The sequence below is a fragment of the Notamacropus eugenii genome, chromosome 1 (assembly GCF_028372415.1).
Source record: "Notamacropus eugenii isolate mMacEug1 chromosome 1, mMacEug1.pri_v2, whole genome shotgun sequence".
NCBI classification, from domain to species: Eukaryota; Metazoa; Chordata; class Mammalia; order Diprotodontia; family Macropodidae; genus Notamacropus; species Notamacropus eugenii.
In genome coordinates this window covers 202,038,940-202,057,724 of record NC_092872.1, presented here as the reverse complement: position 1 = coordinate 202,057,724, position 18,785 = coordinate 202,038,940, and the positions used below count along the sequence as shown (strand labels likewise).

The window sequence follows — 18,785 nt, the reverse complement described above, 5'->3', positions numbered from 1 at the left end:
ACAGGCTAATTGAAAGACCACATTTTCTGTATCAGATTCTTTCTTGTCTTTTACTACTTGGAAGATTTTTCAAAGCATTACTCGTATTAGTGTATATTAATGAAAGAATTAAAAACAAAGTCTGTCTTGCAAAAGTAAAGTACCACTCTAGTATCATAATTAGGAGTAATTAAAGCTTGTTGAAAATAAAGTTAGCTTAAAAAATAGAGACAGAATTCTGATTGAATCCTTCACTTTATAAAATTTGGGGAGACTGATGTTGTTTCAATGTATTTCCTTCTCTGGATGTTTATTTTGCTTCTGTGCATCTTGCTGTCAGAGGTAACCTGATATAGTGGATAGTTCCAAGCTCATCCACAGAAGGATGTGGGTTCAGATACTGCCTCCAACACTATCAGCTGTGTGCCCTGGCCAAATCATTTAACCTCTCTGAGTTTCAGACAACTCCCTAGGACTTATCTCCAAAGTCTGCAATCTAATCTTTGGTAAAGGAAATTCCCTCTGCTGAAGAAACCTCAGCTCTCTTGAGTATTTGAGAAATATTTTGTTAGAGAAATTTTTCGACACAGTCTTTGAGTGTTGGATTCAGGGTTTTAGGGACCTTGGAGGACAACTGAGCATTTTAGTGGTACTAAATATTCTAGGAAACTCATTTCTGTCTCTGAGTATAACTCCAATTCAAGAAAAAAAAACATTAAGTATCATTATTTGTATTATCATTCATGATAATGAACTGAAATTGTATGACCCTTTAAAGTTAGATGTTGCCAGAGTCTTACTTATATAAATTATAGCCATGATTGTGACTGTGAAATTATGAGCATTTTAAGTCATTCCCAATGCAACTGGAGAGGCAGGTTCTAATATATTTTATCAGGCCTGGCTGATTTGTCTATAGAAAGACATGTACCATTTTGGGTCACTTTAGTTTTCCCAATGCAGGGGGAGGTAAAGGGGTGCAGTGTTAGCAACATTCTCTAGAATGTTGGAGCTCTTGTGGACTTAGTAGGAATATGGCTTAGTGTTGAGAGAGCTTTAGTATTTATCTGTTTTCCTTGATTGGCTTATTCAAAGGCACAGTTGTAAGATTATAGGTTGGATGCCTTTGTTCACTTTGTCTAGTAGTCTAGGTTTGCATATAGCAAATACTTATGAACTACTTGTTTAAATTAATTAATATACTGTTCAAATCGTGGCTGGATGACGTTTTTCCTTGGTGCTTAGTAGACAGAAGAAATGGGGGAGGTGGGGCCATGCAGGAAACTTTGAGGGGAGTTGTCACCAGCATCTCTCTTGCATCAAAATGAGATAAGGGAAACTTTTGCATTGATGTTGCTTCTAATTATGCTTCAGAGCATGTGATCCCTGGCTCCTGCCAAGTCTGAGTTATTCGTATGAAACTTTGTCTCCCAAGTGTTCCCCTATTTCTCTCTCCATCTTGTGAAGTATGTATGTTCTTGGGGATGTACACAGTCGTACCAGTTTTACCAAAGAAGAGACTAAAACAGAAGGTACAAATTAATGTTAAACTAGCACATAGCTTGAAACTATGGCTCTGAAGATAAGCTATCCAGGGACAGGACTGGAAATGAGTGACAGAGAAAGATTGTAATGATTACTTTAGGTGATAACTATTGTGCTGGAATGGAAAGGAAGAATTCTGGATCTGTTGGAGAGAGGGGAGTGCAGGTAGTTCAAGGGTATGATGACTTGAGGGGACTGTTGTGGTGCAAATTGGGCCCAAAGATTACCCCAAGAATGAACTGGAATTCCTGTCAGTAACAGTATGGATCATTTTAAGGTTCTAGAAAGGAAATAAAAGTATACAAAGTAGTTGTACAGTATGATTGTTGGCTGGTTTTGAATAGAAAAATAAATATCCAAGCCTTAGATCTTTTTGCCAAAGTCATGCTGTTTTTAGGCCGGTTTCACAAAGTGGTTGAGTTTCTTTTTGATGAAGCCCTAAGCATCCTTCATGTATAGCTTCCCTGTTGACCCCTGGAGGTTTATAGCATGCTCTTTGCCCTTTGCATCCTTTTGGCTTTCACTCACTACAGAAGAGAAAATAAAAACCACCCAACTCCCCCAGTAACTATTTGTGGTTGACAGCTTTGACTTTCTCAGGGGAATAAGAGAAATCTCTAGGAAGGGAAGGAGTTTTGTTTTAGATTCTTAGTATCAAACTTATGTTCTATTAGTCTGAAGAGCTATCACTCCACTTGTGTGTTCAAAACAACAGAGCCTGCAGAGAAGTCCAAAGAACCCCTGCCTAATGGTTAGTCAGTGTTAAGCAAGGCACCATGTTCTTCCGCGTGGCCTTCTTTCCAGATGCAAACAAATGTCTCATCTGTAGGAAGATACACCACTGTGAAAGTTTGGCCCAAGGAATGGAGATTCAGTTTACAGAAGCATTGAAACCTAGTAATAATTAACCAATTTTAACCCAAGCTGACAACATAGTAATAGGGTTCTCAAGAATGTCTCAGAGTTCTAGCTCCCAGTCTAGCCAGAAATGTATGTCATTAGTTATTTTTTCTATTTTCCTACTTTCTGATCTAAACCTACATCAAGATGGATAGAAGTATGTGAAAATGAAGAATAATTAGGAAAGTAAAAATAATAAAATTATAGCGTGGAATGGCCCATGGAAAAGTAGCTTTCCTTAACTTGCATGGAATAGATTAAGGATTCTTTGAGATGGCTGTCCTATAACCTAGGACATGCAATAGTTTTATTTAATTAGTTAATCAACCAGTCAACAAACAGATGTTTATTAAGTATCTACTGTGTGCCAGGCACTCTGTTAGATGCTTAGGATGCAAATAGCAAGAAAGAACCAATCACTCCTATCAAGAAGATTGCATTTTATAAGGGAAAATAAGAATTTGTATGTGTGTATATATGTGTCTGTGTATGTAAATATACACAAAATAAGTAAAAGGAGAATATATATATAAATTCAAGGCAGTTAAATAAAAGTTAGTTTGAGGAGGTCACTGGCAGCCATGGCAACCAGAAAAGGCTTTTTATGGAAGGTGGTGCCCATTTGTAATAATGTTTAACACTATTAGGATAAAATTGTAGACAGCAATTTTTATTTCCAGTGATTACTAAGACAGTGGTTTGAGTATCAGTAATGTGCCAAAAATATTTATAAAATCATAAAATAACTATTCTATCCACTTTGAAGCGGGGAAAATAGCAGTAATAACCTGACTTTGATGAAGCTGTAGAATCAGCCCTGTGTGGTGGAGGGGAAAGGGAGTTTTTGGAAAATGAAGATGGTATAAAAATGAAGATATCAATCATTTTTAAAGAAGAAAAAAAAGCCATTAAGTCAGTTTTTAGAAAACTAATAAGAATAGATAAGAGAAACTCCATTCAAAATAATAACAGAATACATGAAATATTTGGGAGTTGATCTACTAACACTCATAAAAGGTTTATATAAAACTGCAAACTACTCTTCAAAGAAATAAAGACTTAAGTAATTGGACAGATATTCACTGCTTATGGTTAGGCTGTGCCAAAGTAATGAAAATGATAAGAACATGTGAATGAATTTGTAGATTTAGTATTATTAGATCAACTTCTGAAGACCATATTTTCTAGAATTAGACAACATGATAGCTATTCATTTGGAAGAACACTTTGGAATCTCAAGGGAAATGAGAAAAAACAAGAATGAAGGGGGGCTGAATTACCAGATTTCAAATTATCATATAAAATGATAGTTATCAAAAGTATTTTGTACTGGTTGCAAAAAGGTTTAGTAGACCAGGGAAACAAATTCAGTAAGTAATAGAAGCAAGTGAAAATGGTAGTCCAGTACTTAATAAATGTAAGAATATACATTATTAAAAAAACTCTTTTTGATAAAAACTGCTGAGGAAACTGGAAAGTAGGTTGATATAAATTAGATAATAATGATTTCTTAATAGAAGCTAGCATTACATAGCACTTTAAGGTTTGCTAATCATTGTACGTATTATCCCATTTGAGCCTTACAACTAATCTATGAGATAGATGCTATTATTATCCCTAGTTTAGAGAGGAGGAAATGGAAGCCAAGAAAGGTTAAATAACTTGTTCAAGGTCATACAACTAGAAGGTGTCTCAGGAGTAATTTGAACTCAGGTTATCCTGATTTCAAGTACCACACTCTAACCACTGCACTACCTAGCTGCCTATTTAGAAAATCATCTTATACCCTATACCTCAATAAGATCAAAATAGATACTTGGCTTATATATATATTATTCTGTTGTTGTGACTAAGGGGAGGTACCTTTTACAACTATAGCTAGTTAAGCAAATAAAGGACAAAAGATCATAAAAGACAAAATTGATTAAAAAAATAAAAGAAGTTGGGACAACCAGGGCAGAATATTCACTATATCTGGTATATGTGCTTAATTATATTTCTTATTTGGTGAGGGAGTTTCTCTGCATTCTTCCTCCCCCTGCTATGATTGGGAAGTAATGATAAAAAAGAACAATAAACCATTAAAAAAGATAAATCAGGTAGTGATAACATCTTTGACTGGAGAGAAAATCACTTCCCATTTTTTGCGATGTAAAACATGAAAATTTCTCACTGTTGTGAAACAGCTTGCTTTACATGATTTCTCTTTATATCTTTTCAGTGCATTCACCGAGACTTAGCAGCCAGAAATGTTTTGGTGACAGAAAATAATGTGATGAAAATAGCAGATTTTGGGCTGGCCAGAGATATCAACAACATAGATTACTATAAAAAGACCACAAATGTAAGTAGATGGCAATTATGATCCAAGGGACAGTATCTTTTAGATAATAGATTACAGAATTTAAAAACTGTAATGAACCTTAGTGAGCTCTTTCTTCAGGGTTGGTACATTGGCTATGCAGTCAGAGGATCTCGGTTCTGATAGTTTACTATCATAGGCAAGTCATAACTTCCCTAGGCCTTAGGGAACTCATGCACAAAACAACAAAGTTGGACCAAATGCTCTCTCATGTCTTTTCCAACTCTAGCTTAGTTTTCTTTTCACAGTCCCTCTTTCTTCAGATTTGTTGCATTTGACTGTGCTTACTGCTGAATAATCTTCATTAGGAACAGGAAATCAAGAATAAATTCAGCTGTTATATATGTTTTGAGGATAAATTCAGCACCATATTGTCACTTACTTCTACTTTGAGTGGATACTGGAGCAGTATGTCATGATACTAGACCAGCACAGATACCCTTTAATACCACATGCCATGATGCCAATGTAAAGGAAGAGATTTGGGGTCCTAGAACTATACCACCTTTCTTATCCTCAACCAGTCTCTGAGCACTCATTCCACTAATTTCTTACCACATCCCTTCTCATCACTAAGTATAGGCCTGTTGGTGGTTGCCTTAGTTAGGGTAAAGGGAAGTACAATCAGCTGCTGCAGAAGTCAGGGGTTTCCCATGGCACTAGCACGTTCCAAAGGGACTCTCTGATGGGGATGCTCTCCTGCTATCTTCCTTTCATCTTTACCTATATCCCCTTTCCATAATATCTTTTATTCTCCTTCCTACATTTTTTAAAAAGGGGAAGACTGGTTGAAGATTGGAATTGGTCATAGTTACTTCATATTAGAAGCTGCTGATGAGGTAGCCATGACCTAGAGCAGAGGTATCAAACTATGGCCCCCCAAACTCCCTAGTGCTGCTCAACCAGATCAAAATATAATTGATAAATGTTTAACAAAATAAATAAAAATGCAATTCAACACAAGTAATGTTAATTTGTGGTTTTCAATGTCACAGTGATCTGTTTCTGTTTGGGTTTGACACCATTGATGTAATAAAAAGGAAACTGGCCTTGGATCCTGAAAGATCTGGATTAAAATCCTACTCCTGACCTATACTGTCTATGTGATCTTGGAAAAGTCACTTAGCAACTCTCTAATACTGGTTGGATAAACAGTGCTACCTTTCATTGCTTGAAGGAACTTCCTCATTCAGAATTTTACTATCTACAGTGAAATCCCAGAACTGGTCCAATTACCTAAATTAATGGCAAGCATTTTATTGTAGTTGATCTTTCCATGTGAGCTCTTATAGAGAGGCAATATGGTATATTGGGGGCAGCTAAGTAGCACACAGAGTGTCAGGACTGAAGTCAGGAAGACCTGAGTTTAGATCTGGCCTCAGATACTTACTAGCTGTGTCACCCTGGGCAAGTCACTTAACCCGGCTTGTTTCAATTTCCTCATCTGTCAAAAGAGCTAGAGAAGAAAATGGCAAACCACTCCAGAATCTTTGCCAAGAAAACCTCAAGTGAGGTCACAAAGACTCAGACATGACTGAAATGACTCAACAACAATGAAAATGTTATCGTGGAAAGAAAAAGCTGGGTTAAAATCCTGCCTCTGATGTTTACAATTTGTGTGATGTTGGGCAAGTCACCTAAGCCTCCTTTTAAAATAAGAGGGTTGTCCTAGGTGGTCTCTGATGCCTTTCTAGCTCTGGAGCTACTATCCTGAGTCCTCATCCATCAAGAAGGAGGCTCCTTAGAAGAAAGATGAAGGACACAAAATTTTCTGTGTTCATTTTTGCTTCTTGGTTATAACAATAAAGGAAAATGAGATATACACACAATGACTCCTTGTTTGAACTGAGAAATAAGTCTTTTTAAGAGGTTATCTGTCTATGACTCTAAAACTGTGGTGAAACATTTAACAAGCCCATATCTGCATTGTAATCCTCACTGGTGGTGATTTCTACTCCTTCATGTAACAGATGGGCAACATCAAAATGTATTTCTTAGAAACCAAACAGGATGCGTCTAGGTAGACACAGCTTAGGGTATTTTTAATGTGACTTCTTATTTTTTTCCCTCCAATATCTGTAGGGACGACTTCCTGTCAAATGGATGGCTCCAGAGGCTCTTTTTGATAGGGTGTACACACATCAAAGTGACGTGTAAGTAAGGTTACCTTCCCTTCTATTTCTTCTCCTTGCTGAGATTTGAGAATATTGAACATTCTTCAGCTATCCTCATCTTTAAGTGTTTGCTGCATTTCACACATTAATAGAAGGTGCAGGAGAAGTCAGCCTTAGAAAGTAAGGATTTTATGGTAGACTGGTAACCAATGCTCTGTTACTAATCTGCCTGGCTTCAAAGCACATGAAAGGTGGAAAATGCTAACCTCCTTCTGTCAGTACGGAAGTTTCCCCCCCTTGAACTTATTTACGGATGTGCAGCGACAAAGCACCTATCTAATTTGCCAGACTCTTGGCATATACTTAACTTCCTTAAAAAAATAATCCTGAAACTTTTCCCATTCCACTTCAGCTTTCTTTAATTAATCTTTTTCTGCCTTGTTAAAAACAAGGCAGATTTATGTGAGATGGAGTTAGCTTATACGGCTTCCAAAAGCCCTGCCTCCTATATTTATTCTGTGAAAAGGTTTCCCGGTATATAATCTTAACATCTCTGATAAAATGCCATCCAGGATGGCAATGAAGATTCTATGGAAAAGTCAGCATTCTACTAAGAGGAGAGAGAGAGAGAGAGAGAGAGTGTGTGTGTGTGTGTGTGTGTGTGTGTGTGTGTGTGTGTGTGTGTGTGTGTGTGTGTGTTTAAAGAGTCAGCACTCACATGATTTACAGAATTTGGATTTGGAAATTTGGAAAATATTCCTGGCTTTCTGTTAAAATCAACTCTGCCATTTCTTTTTCTGAAATGTAATCAGCCAGCTTTACTTCTCTATACTAAACTGTCAGCATAAATGACCAGGATTTCATAGCTGTAATTCACTGGGTCATTTCAATCACGAATTCTTTTTTTTTTTTCTGAATCATATTGGAAATGCAGGTTTTTCTGCTTCACTTGCTTGTAGCAGGGGTGACTGTGCCGATCTAGGTGTAGAAAGCCCAAATGGTAACCTTAGAGACTCCTAATATGAACATGGGCATTTTGCCTTGTAATACTTTTAAAACTTTATTTTTCTTTTGTGAAACTCTCCTGACATGTGGGGTCATCCTCTGAGTAAGCGAACTGGAGGCGCTGAATTCTTAACTTCTAATCCAGGCTCTATGCTAACTCTCTCTGTGACCTTTGCAAGTCACGTAACCTCTGGGCCTCAGATTCTCCACCTGTCAAATGGGGATAATGTTAACTCACAGGGCTCTCTACAAGAATTAGTTAGCTGGCCCCATTCTGTCATCTGCCTCTACTGGTACAGAACTACCCTTGTGGTCAGTCATGTGGGGAGATTGAAGAATTAAGCTGAACACAGAAAAAGGGCTTTGAAGATAAAGAGGGTTTAGCCCCTCAAACTGGTAACTCTATCCACAAAAAAATTAATTGATGGTGTTTCTTTGTTTAAATTGGTTTGAATACTCAGAGGAAAATTCCATCAGAACACCCATGTGTCATCATTTGTGTCTGTATAAATACTGGGCCATTCTCATTACAGAAATAAAAGAGTGTGTGAAGATTAATTGCCTGCAAAATCTATTCACTTGTTTTTCAAATGCAAGAAAGGGCTGTGTCTTTATTTCAAATTATTTTTTATAATTTTATTTATTTAAATAAAAATGTGTATTTATTAAAAAATGGACCATGTTTAAGTTTCTTTGACTATATTATACCAATCTGTTCATACTTTACTTTCTCCTTTTTCTGCAGCTGGTCATTTGGGGTGTTAATGTGGGAGATCTTCACTTTAGGGGGATCACCCTATCCAGGAATCCCAGTGGAAGAACTCTTTAAGCTGCTTAAAGAAGGCCACAGGATGGACAAACCAGCCAACTGCACCAATGAGCTGTAAGGACCATTGTATACTCTGGGGGTGGTGCCACAATTTCATCACACTCAAATGGCATGTTCTGATTTATTGAAGTTTCATAAGCCACTTGATTATCTAAACATACTATAAGAAAGAATAATTGCTGAAGTTTTCTGGGCTCAGTCCCAGAACCAAAATTTATGATTATACTGACAACCATTACTTGCTCACAGAAGAAAGAGACATCATCCTTAGTACGGAATAAGACTTGGACCTGTTGTCTTTACATCATGCTACAAGCTTTGTTTCCTTTCAAAGGACTTCATTCTCCTAGTATTCTGTCTTCTCACTCAGTTATCACCAGTACATTTTTCTGTTGTCAGAATATTTCTAAGATGTCCTTATGTGCTAGACAGAAAGTCATGGCTCCTGTCCCCTTGGGTTCCCAAGATGAACTTCCTTGCTCCTGAGTTGTGTATGGGCTTGCCCAGCTAATGGAGAGCAGATCCTTCATAAGCCCATTGAACACTCGTACATGTTGATATCACTGGTTAGTGCACGCAGCCTTTCCTATAAGGTGAATGGATCAATATCTGATTGACAATAGCTTGGCCCAAAGATAAAAATAAATTATGTATTCTATCTTTAGAAGATCAAACATAATTACCAGGTCATTAGAACTGCTTTCAATGTATACTTTACTTAAATACAGACTAAGAGAATCATTAGTGATATGCATGCCTTCTGTGCAACATGATCTCTCTTTGGAAAGAATGAGTCTCCTAAACATAGAGGCATAAAATAACCAAGGCAAAGGATTAACTAAGAATAAACATGATGCTATAATACCCAAGTGATTGCACAAGAGACTATAGTCTCTATTGTGTGCTGTTTCATCAGGACTTCATACAATTAATCTTGTGAATCCTTTTCAGTGTATGGCAGACTTTTAATGGATAGCTATATTATATAAAGATATTGTTTGTAGTATCTTTTCACCGTTCTTTTCAGCATAATAGATATGTTAACACCATAATCATAATAAGGCCCATGCATCTAGGCCTCAGAGAATTAATCCATGAATGATCAAATAGGAATGACTCTAATTCACAAGATCTTTATACAAGATGGCTTCATAGATGTCAATGTAGAATACAGACTATCTTCTCAAGAAGATGAGGTTAACCTACTTATTTTTAATGACAGTGGTCCTATGGAATTATCTACCCCTTGTGACATTACTTCACCTAAAATTTGACTATGAAGGAATTAGTTCATAATTTCTACTTATATCCTTAGTGCTTTGCACAGGGATTGCAGTCAAACAACAAACATTTTTAAGTGCTTAGTATGTATGTATCAAACACTATGTTAAGCACTGGCACATAGTAAATGCTTTATTCATTCAAATAAATAATTTTGTTTAAAAAGATAGATGTACCTTCTTTGATGCAATAAATGTTCTTAAAAAGTTTTGTATAAATTATTTTTTTACTCATCACTTTTCAGAATAACCTAAGAGTGAATTATTTTATTAAATAAAGAACTGCTAAGCGGTTTGGAAAAGGCTGATTGAGTTTACTTAAAAATAGGATGCTCTGGTGTCGTACATACTAGCAAAAAATTAATTTATTGAGGAAATTGAATGTTTTTCAGGTATATGATGATGCGGGATTGTTGGCATGCAGTACCTTCTCAAAGACCAACATTTAAACAGTTGGTGGAAGACTTGGACCGAATTCTCACTCTTACAACTAATGAGGTAAGTTGCCTCCAAAGAGAAGCTCATCATTTATGAATCAGGGAATGAATATAATTCTTTAAATTACAAAACTCTACAGTCTGGTTTTATAGTAGAGTTCATCATTTTTCCTGCTGGGGTCAGACAGAGTTAAACTATGTGTTTTAATCAAATCATGATTTTTCTTGGACTTGCCTTACTTGGGTTGTGATTCATTAAACCAAAAACAAACTCGAACACTGAGAGCGGACTTCACATGCTTTTAGTATCACAGCATTCACAAAAATGTGTTTGTTTGTGGATATTTTTGTGCTTTTCTGGGTGGGAGAGGGGAAGGGGAATCAGTGTACAATTTTTGCACTAATTTCATGTGTGGAAGGAGCTGGAATTAAGGTACAAATTGAATTCTGTTTTATAAAGGAAGAACATATAGTGAATTTCAGGTTAACCTGAATGTTTTTGGTCAATTAATTATTGTTTTCTGCTGATCATTACCATTAGAGTAAAAGACATAATTCCTCTTTGGGGTAAGAATGAGTAGCTTCTATAAAAGAAAAGCAAAAAAAAAAAAATCCCCAATAAATTATGTCATTTGCTAAATATTTTTTAGACCAACAAAAGAAGCATTTTAATGTCCCTCGCTGCCTAAATTTACCCCCAGCAAATTCCAACAATTTTAGACACACCATGGTAAACACGAAAATGAGATGGAGGGTGGGAAAGATGATGACGTAGGTGGTGGTGATGCTTATCTAATGTGTGAAACCTCATAAACAAAAAAAAAGCCATGGCCTGATCAAAAAGTTTGTAAACCTCTTAACTTTATCTTTTCCCTATAGAGAAAACTGTGAGTTGAGTTTGAAATGTTTAATAAGAGAATCCTCCATAAACTATTCCAGATCTAAAGTGCTTAATTTAGTTAAAGATATAGTCATAAAATTCCTTAAAGTAGGGACTCAACACCAGCCTTTTAAAAATCACTCTTAAAGTTGGATACCTGATCTTTTAAGAAGGAAAAGGAGTCTTTCTAGTGTCTGATTTAGAAAATATTTTGAGTGTGGTTTAAAAAAATAATTAAATATGGCAGTATTAAATCTCAAAGCAGCCAGTTTAGCTGGTGGGTCAGGTCATGCCTTGTGGTTGGATAAAGGGAGCAACTACATTTAAATAAGTACAGCTGACCATCACAAGTTGAAAGGGAAGGAACGTCCTAAAAAAAAAAAGGACTTTATTCTGCTGCCAAGATTGTTGAGTCTAGTTCCTTATCCCTAGACTTGGAATCTACAGATATACTTCCCTTTAATATCAGATCTAGAAAGTTATGGCTGCTTTAGGAAAACAAGAGAGGTGCTAAAGAGATACTTGAATGAACCAACCACTGTCCTTATTCTTAGTTTATTTATTTGCATTATAAGTAGTTCCATTCATTTCAAAACTAAAATTTAATATTCTAAAATAAAAAGCAGATATTGACTAAAGGAATATAAAAAAAACCCTGAAGTATCTCTCCTTCTGGAAATCATTACCATATGCTAGAGAAAAATGGTTCCATTTAGGACGAAATTTCATTTTTATCATTGTAAGCGAAAAGTTCCCTTTTGATGTGGTGGGTGTGTTTGTTTCCAGTTGTGCGGTTAATGCTGATGCTGTTGGAACCGACACATCCACCATTTCAGATGGGGGTTTTTTTTTCTTGCCAACTGTTCTGATGAATTATGGTTTTTTTTTTTTTTAAATGCATGATCACCAACCTTCTGTGCCTAGTTTCTTAATAAAGCTGAGGTTGTGGTCCTTTGTATCCACGCTATTGTTTGCAAAATCTGCTTCTTCCCCAGCAGAGTCAAGTACATAAATGTGCATGAAATAGCCCCATGACTTACAGGGGTGTGGGTAATGTCACCCAAGCATGGTTTGTGGGTATAGCAACTCAGGTTTTGGCTATTGGCTACACTGGTGGTTGTTTTTCATTGAACCAGAGAAGCTACTTGCCCTGTTTTAATAAAAGAATTGCCATGCAGGCCCAAACCAATGGTCTCTTTTCCCTTCTCACTCCACTAGTCTGTCTGATAGTTTATACAAAGGAATATTTTGCAAGAGAACATTGATCCCTCAGAGTTTAGTAATATAACCTACACAACACCATTATTCTCTTTAATAATTCATTATGGTTTCATCATTTATAAATTTGTTTTGATATTTATTTATATTTTCCTCATGTAACATGCCAGAAGGTAATGAATTTCATATTAAGTCACTACTATAGAATAAATTCTTTAATATACATTAAATATACTAATATATAATACATATTACTATAATATTTTAATATAAGTATAATATATAAATTATATAAACAGAATATATTGTTTGTTATATAATATGTGCTAATATATACTGTATACTAAAAATACCTCCATGTTTCATGGTGACACTACCTGATTCTGGTCCAGAAATCCTTCTCCACCACAACTGGAAATCAGTAGTTCAACATTTAGTGCCTTCCTTGCTATTTTTTAGGAATACTTGGACCTGAGCGGACCTCTGGAACAGTATTCACCCAGTTATCCTGATACCAGAAGCTCGTGTTCTTCAGGAGATGACTCTGTGTTTTCTCCAGATCCAATGCCTTATGAACCATGCCTTCCCAAGTATCAACACATAAATGGCACTGTTAAAACATGAAAAAAGTAGAGTTCTTCCTTCTTCAAAGAGAAGGACGCTTGGGAATCTTGAACACCAACCTACCTACAATGAGCAGGGAGAAATTTTCTCCAGGAATGTGTTGTTTCGGCTTGTATATATGAATGATAAGGAATAAATAATACTTGGAGAAAAAAATGGTCGGGACACGTGTAAGGATTTATCCATTTTGAAGCTCTTAACCTTCACCAGGAAAAGATGAATGTGTATGAGGAGTGGACAGCACCGGCTAGCACACCACATCAACTTTCTGGCCTGCTGGAAGCAGCAACTGGAAATTTACTGGCAACGGACTATTTGGACTTAAGGCAAACCCAAGTTCTGCCTTCCTTGTTTATTTTGTAATATTTGGAGAAAATATATGTCAGCACACACTTACAGAGCACAAATGCGGTATATAGTGCTGGATGTATGTAAATATATTCAAAGTATGTATAAATATATATATATTATATATTTACAATGAATTATTTTTTGTATTGATTTAAAAATGGATGTCCCAATGCACCTAGAAAATTAGTCTCTTTTTTTTTTTTAACAGCTATTTGATAAATGCTGTTCTACACAGAATTTCTTAATTTTCACCCAGCGGAGGTGGAAAAAGACTTTGCTTTCAGGGAAAATGGTATAACATTAATTTATTAACTAATTGGTAATGTACAAAACAATTAATCTTTTATTTTTTTTTTTTGTAATTTAAGTGACATTTCTATGCAGGCAGCACAGAGAACTAGTTGACATATTGCTCAGACTTTACTAGCTATCAGATCCTTTGGAAAAAAATATTTACATGATATAACTAATTTGGGGGAATTAAGCTTTGATTTATTTGTGTTTAAACTATAGTGTCAGATGATTATTCTTATCCAACCCAAAATGTCCATATTAAAAGAATCCTTTAATAAGAAGGTATTATATTTTTTTGTATCCTTGCTATCTATCATTGGAACCTACGTAACATTTCATTGTCCTTCCCAGGACAAAGAGTACCATCGTTCTCTTAAGAAGATGCCTTAATCCATTCCTAGAGGATGGAGCTGACTTGTAATGATAGCAGAATGTACTTCTCTCTCGGCAGCTGGGCTTCTGCCCCCAAGTTGCACATTAATCAGATTAGCTAGTATTCCCTTCAGTGAGTTCTGATAATAGGTTCCAGATTCTTTGGCCTTAAAAAAAGCCTTTTAGGATCTTCAAATATTACAAATGAAAATTAAAATGCAAAGCTATTCTGCTGATGATTGAAGAATACTACCATCTTTTTAAGGGATTGCTTTACCCTATCTCCAACAGGACCTCACCCAAAGATCAGGCCTAGTACTGATGTCAGAGGAAAGATCACTGTATTAATCATTTTATATTAAAGTATTGTGTTTTGCTTTCAAAACACCCACTCACTTTGTTATAGCCATGCGGTATGAATGCAGATTACACTGATTTTACGTATTAAGAAATTGGAGAAAGTATTAAATTGTTAACTTTTGTACTGACAATAAAATGTTTCTACAGATATTAATGTTAACATGACAAAATAAACGTCACGCAGCATATTTTTTTAATTCTTGTGTCTTACCAAATGGTTTGCTCTCTTTGGCGGTATTGGCCTCCATGTTGATGATGATGACTTTCCTAGGAGAGACAGAAGAGTAGAGGCAGCTACTAGAAGATGATCTGTTGCTACAGGAAAAGTACTATTTGAGTAATCCTCCTGGGGAACCAGAAGTCACAGGAGATGAAGATGTCCACTGGACAGTCTGTGAGCTGCCAGGTTACTTAGAGAAAAGTTGGATAAATATCCTCTAGGTTGGATTTTAAATTGGAATTCACAGGTAAAATTTTAAAAGATTCCCAGAGAATAGTACAATTTCCATCAAAGGCTACTTCATAAAATAAAAAGATGTAGGGTTTTTTTTGCCCATCAATCAATATAGTCAACGTGATTCTTAAAGCCTTTTTTGTATTCCCTTTTGAGTCTTCCCAGAACCAGAGAGTAAGAAACAAAAATATCTTTTGGTTTTTCTTAACTGTTTTTCTCTGATTTTATTATACACTGGAACCTGGCAATCAATCAAATATTCGTTAAGTGTATTAAATTCCATATACTGTGCTGGGTCCTGGAAATAAAAGTTCGAAGGATAAGATGACCCCTATTCTTACAGTGAGCTTATGTAATAATGATGATGATAATAGATAGCGTTTATTTAGTACCTTAAAGTTTACAAAATGCTTTATGAACATCTCACTTTATCCTTACAATCATCATGGGGGGGGGGGGGGAACAGTGATATTATCATCCCTCTTTTACAGATAAGGAAATTAAGGCAAACAGGAGTTAAGTGACTTACCCAGGATCATAGCTTTTAAGTGTGTCTGAGGTCAAATCTGAGCTCAGGTCTTCCTGACTCCAGATCTTATACTCTATCCACTGCACCATCTAACTGCTCTTCTGTTCTAATAACACTGCCCCCAGATCAAGAATTTCCAAAGGAACTAGACATTTCTGTGATCGGAGGAAGAAACAAGGAAAATGAGAATTTATAACTTGCTAGTTTCTCTTTTATAACTTGCTTTGTCTCAATTACTTGAAAAAGACTTATGAGAATGGGAAAGAAGAGAGCACCAGGGTATGCAAAATGTAGTTATGAAATTATTTCTGCATAGTTTTTCCTTTAGAAATGCTGAATTTCAGCATAGTAGGAAGAAGACTAGATTTAGAGTTAGGGTATGGCTTCCCCTTATTAGCTGTAAGGCTTTCCCTCTGGCCCTTGGATCCTCAGCTCTATAATAAGGGGGCTGAACAAGATGGTCTCTGAGGTCGTATCCAGTTCTCAGACTAGGAACTCTATGATGAATTGCACAGTTTTTCTATTAGACCCAAGAAAAATAAGTTGAATTAGTCTAAGCATGATGTCATAACTGTCATAGACATAGCGTCTCATAGGTCTCCCTATTCGACTTTTTTTTTTTTTAGCACTTATAATCTTGCTTGTCATATAGAAAATGTTTAAATGCTTTTTGATTGATATGGAGGTTTTTGGGGGTCCAGTGACCCACCCAAGATCACACAACCAATTAGTGGCAAAATAACAGGCATTAATGACTGTCTGCTCTGAAATCAGCTGATTGTAGAAGAAACTGATTTTAACCTTCCTATGGATACTGCTTTGTTAAACTTGCAGACCCACAAGCCAAAGGACTTGAAAAACAACCCGTAACCACAGCATAGCAACTGACCTAGTTCTTTTCATAGAACATTTTCCTTAGCCAAAATAGACTATCCATGGCAAACCAGCAAAAATGGAAGTTAGAACTGAGTTTTACAGTTGCCATGTCTTCAAAATGTACCATGTGGTCACCGATTCCTTTAAAGTCTGATCACGCTGAGTCTTGCACAGCATTCATTCCAACCTTTCGTAGTCATCTTTATCCCCCATATTTGAAGATATGCTATTAGTTTTCCCATTTAGTACTTTCTGCCCCCATTGCTAAAACTATTATTTACTGTGTAATTACTCTAAGACTTTCTGTTGAAATTTAACATCTTGGATGAGGGACCATCAAACCGGGTCATCAAGAAAAATTAGTTGGAGAATAATATTTAGAATTTTCCTCAAAACACTGGTAGATATGAGAATTATAGACTTTGACACAGCTAGAAACTTATAGCAAGGCAATAATGAAACCTATACGGGGATAGAACATCAGACAAAGTTAGGAACATCTGAGTTCAAATCTGGCCTCAGACTACTAGCTGTGTGACCCTAGGCAAGTCATTTAACCCCTTTTGTAAAATGGGGACACACTGGAGAAGGAAATGACAAATCATTCCAGTATCTTTGCCAAGAAAATCTCATGAAGAGTCAGACATGACTGAAAAACAACAGACACTTGTAAGCAGGGTTCTCAGAAAATGCTAGGAGCTTGTCAAGGTCCTCAAGGATTAGGGTAGACGCCTGCTGAGGCTCTTTGAACTAAATTCTTTCATTCTTTGATTAATGGTCAGCAGCATCAATTAAGTCTTAGAGAAGAAGGGCAGGGCAAGCTTATACTTGGCTAGATTCCTTATTGAAGGAAGCCTGGATCATCAGAATAGAGAAAAAAAAATCTAAGTCAGGGTCAAATCTAGGAATCATGGAGGAGTGGCACAGGAGAGGAACGACCTGTCAGAAGAAAATGAAAAAAATTTGCATTCCATAAATTTAAAAAAATGTAATGGGAAATCCTTAACAAAATAAGTACAAATACAATGAGAAAGAGAGAGAGAGAGAGAGAGAGAGAGAGAGAGAGAGAGAGAGAGAGAGAGAGAGAGAGAGAGAGAGAGAGAGAGAGAGAGATTTAGAAACTAAATGACTTTTTGTGGAAGGATTCTACGTATGATGTCCTTTAGCAACTTTCAGTAGGTTCTAGTGCCTGCTCTCCCAAACTTTGCCAAATCTTCATCCCTAATGTTCATTTGGAGTAGTTGTTCTTAACATTTTTGGTATTTCATATCCCATTGGCTTCTGCTGAAGCCTATGGACTCCTCAGAATAATGTTTTAAATGCTTAAAATATATGTGATTACAAAGGAAACAAATTATTTTGAAATACCATATTCAAATTTTTAAAAAAAGTTTGTTCCTCACCCCAGGTTGAGAGCTCCTGGTTTAGAGAATGTATAGCTATGTTTCTCTGAGATATTGGCTTCCAAATACTAGGTATTTAAGTTTTCTAAATGGTAAAAATGTGGATTATTTTACTATGGATTTTTGTAATTAGAAGGAAAGTTATTCTTTACTTTCTTCCTTTCTGAAAGAGAGGAGGCAAGAGTTAGAAAACAGGCAGGAACAAAGGTTCTAAGAATTAACTTTAGGTTTCTTAAAGCATAGAGTGGATAAAATACTGAGGAGACCTCAGTGGAATACCTGTGAAACAGAAAATTGTAAGAGATCATAGAGATTCTTTAGTCCAAACCCCTTATTTCACTGGTAACCACAGTTGAGGGCCAGAGAAGTAATTACTTCCACAAGGTCACACAGTTAGTGAGTATCAGCGCCTAAAGGTCCCTTGATATACCCTATTTTTACACACAGCTGCCTCCTGGGAAGATTTCAGAAACTGATAAATCAAGTTCCACCCATCCTGATGGATGTGAGCTAAATTGTACATAATGTAAACAGAGCACAAGAAGAGAGATTTTCTGGTTATAATCCTTGAATAAATCTCTGTCTCTCTTTCCAGTTTTAACTCAATAAAATCAGAATGTGTAAGCAATCCACTCCAACTCTTGGATGCATTATCATTTCTGTATGTATATTGGAATCCTCATTATACAGATTATGTTTTGATGTTATTTACTTTTGGATGTTAGTAGAGATGAAAGAGAAGTTTATCTTCTCTCACATTTCATTCCCAAGAAGCCTTGAAATGACTTGACTGTCTACCCCAGGCAGGGATAGCAGATGCTTTCCAGGTCTTAAGAGACCTTTGGGGAGTGAACCCTTATTAGACTTTTCCCCTCTGGGTTTCCTAGTAATGCTGTTGAACTTCTCGAAAGTCACCCCTTGGTTCAGTTCCAACTGTCCAATTTGGTTTTAAGAGAACAACTCAGCATGACAG

At 36.2% G+C, this 18,785-nt stretch overlaps 1 protein-coding gene across 10 annotated transcripts in view; it reads left to right on the top strand.

The window, feature by feature from the left end:
• FGFR2 (fibroblast growth factor receptor 2) overlaps positions 1-13,658 on the top strand; it is a 115,673-nt gene extending 102,015 nt beyond the window's left edge. For 8 of the 10 annotated variants that reach the window (XM_072624335.1, XM_072624314.1, XM_072624308.1 and 5 more), the window contains 5 exons: positions 4,646-4,768; positions 6,869-6,939; positions 8,651-8,788; positions 10,407-10,512; positions 13,009-13,316. In XM_072624335.1, the coding sequence (XP_072480436.1) occupies positions 4,646-4,768; positions 6,869-6,939; positions 8,651-8,788; positions 10,407-10,512; positions 13,009-13,173 (603 nt within the window). In that variant the 3' untranslated portion in view covers positions 13,174-13,316. Of the gene's footprint in view, positions 1-4,645; positions 4,769-6,868; positions 6,940-8,650; positions 8,789-10,406; positions 10,513-13,008 lie in introns of all 10 variants that reach the window. The other 2 variants (XM_072624321.1, XM_072624328.1) reach the window with 2 other exon arrangements.
• Positions 13,659-18,785: the final 5,127 nt, after the last annotated feature.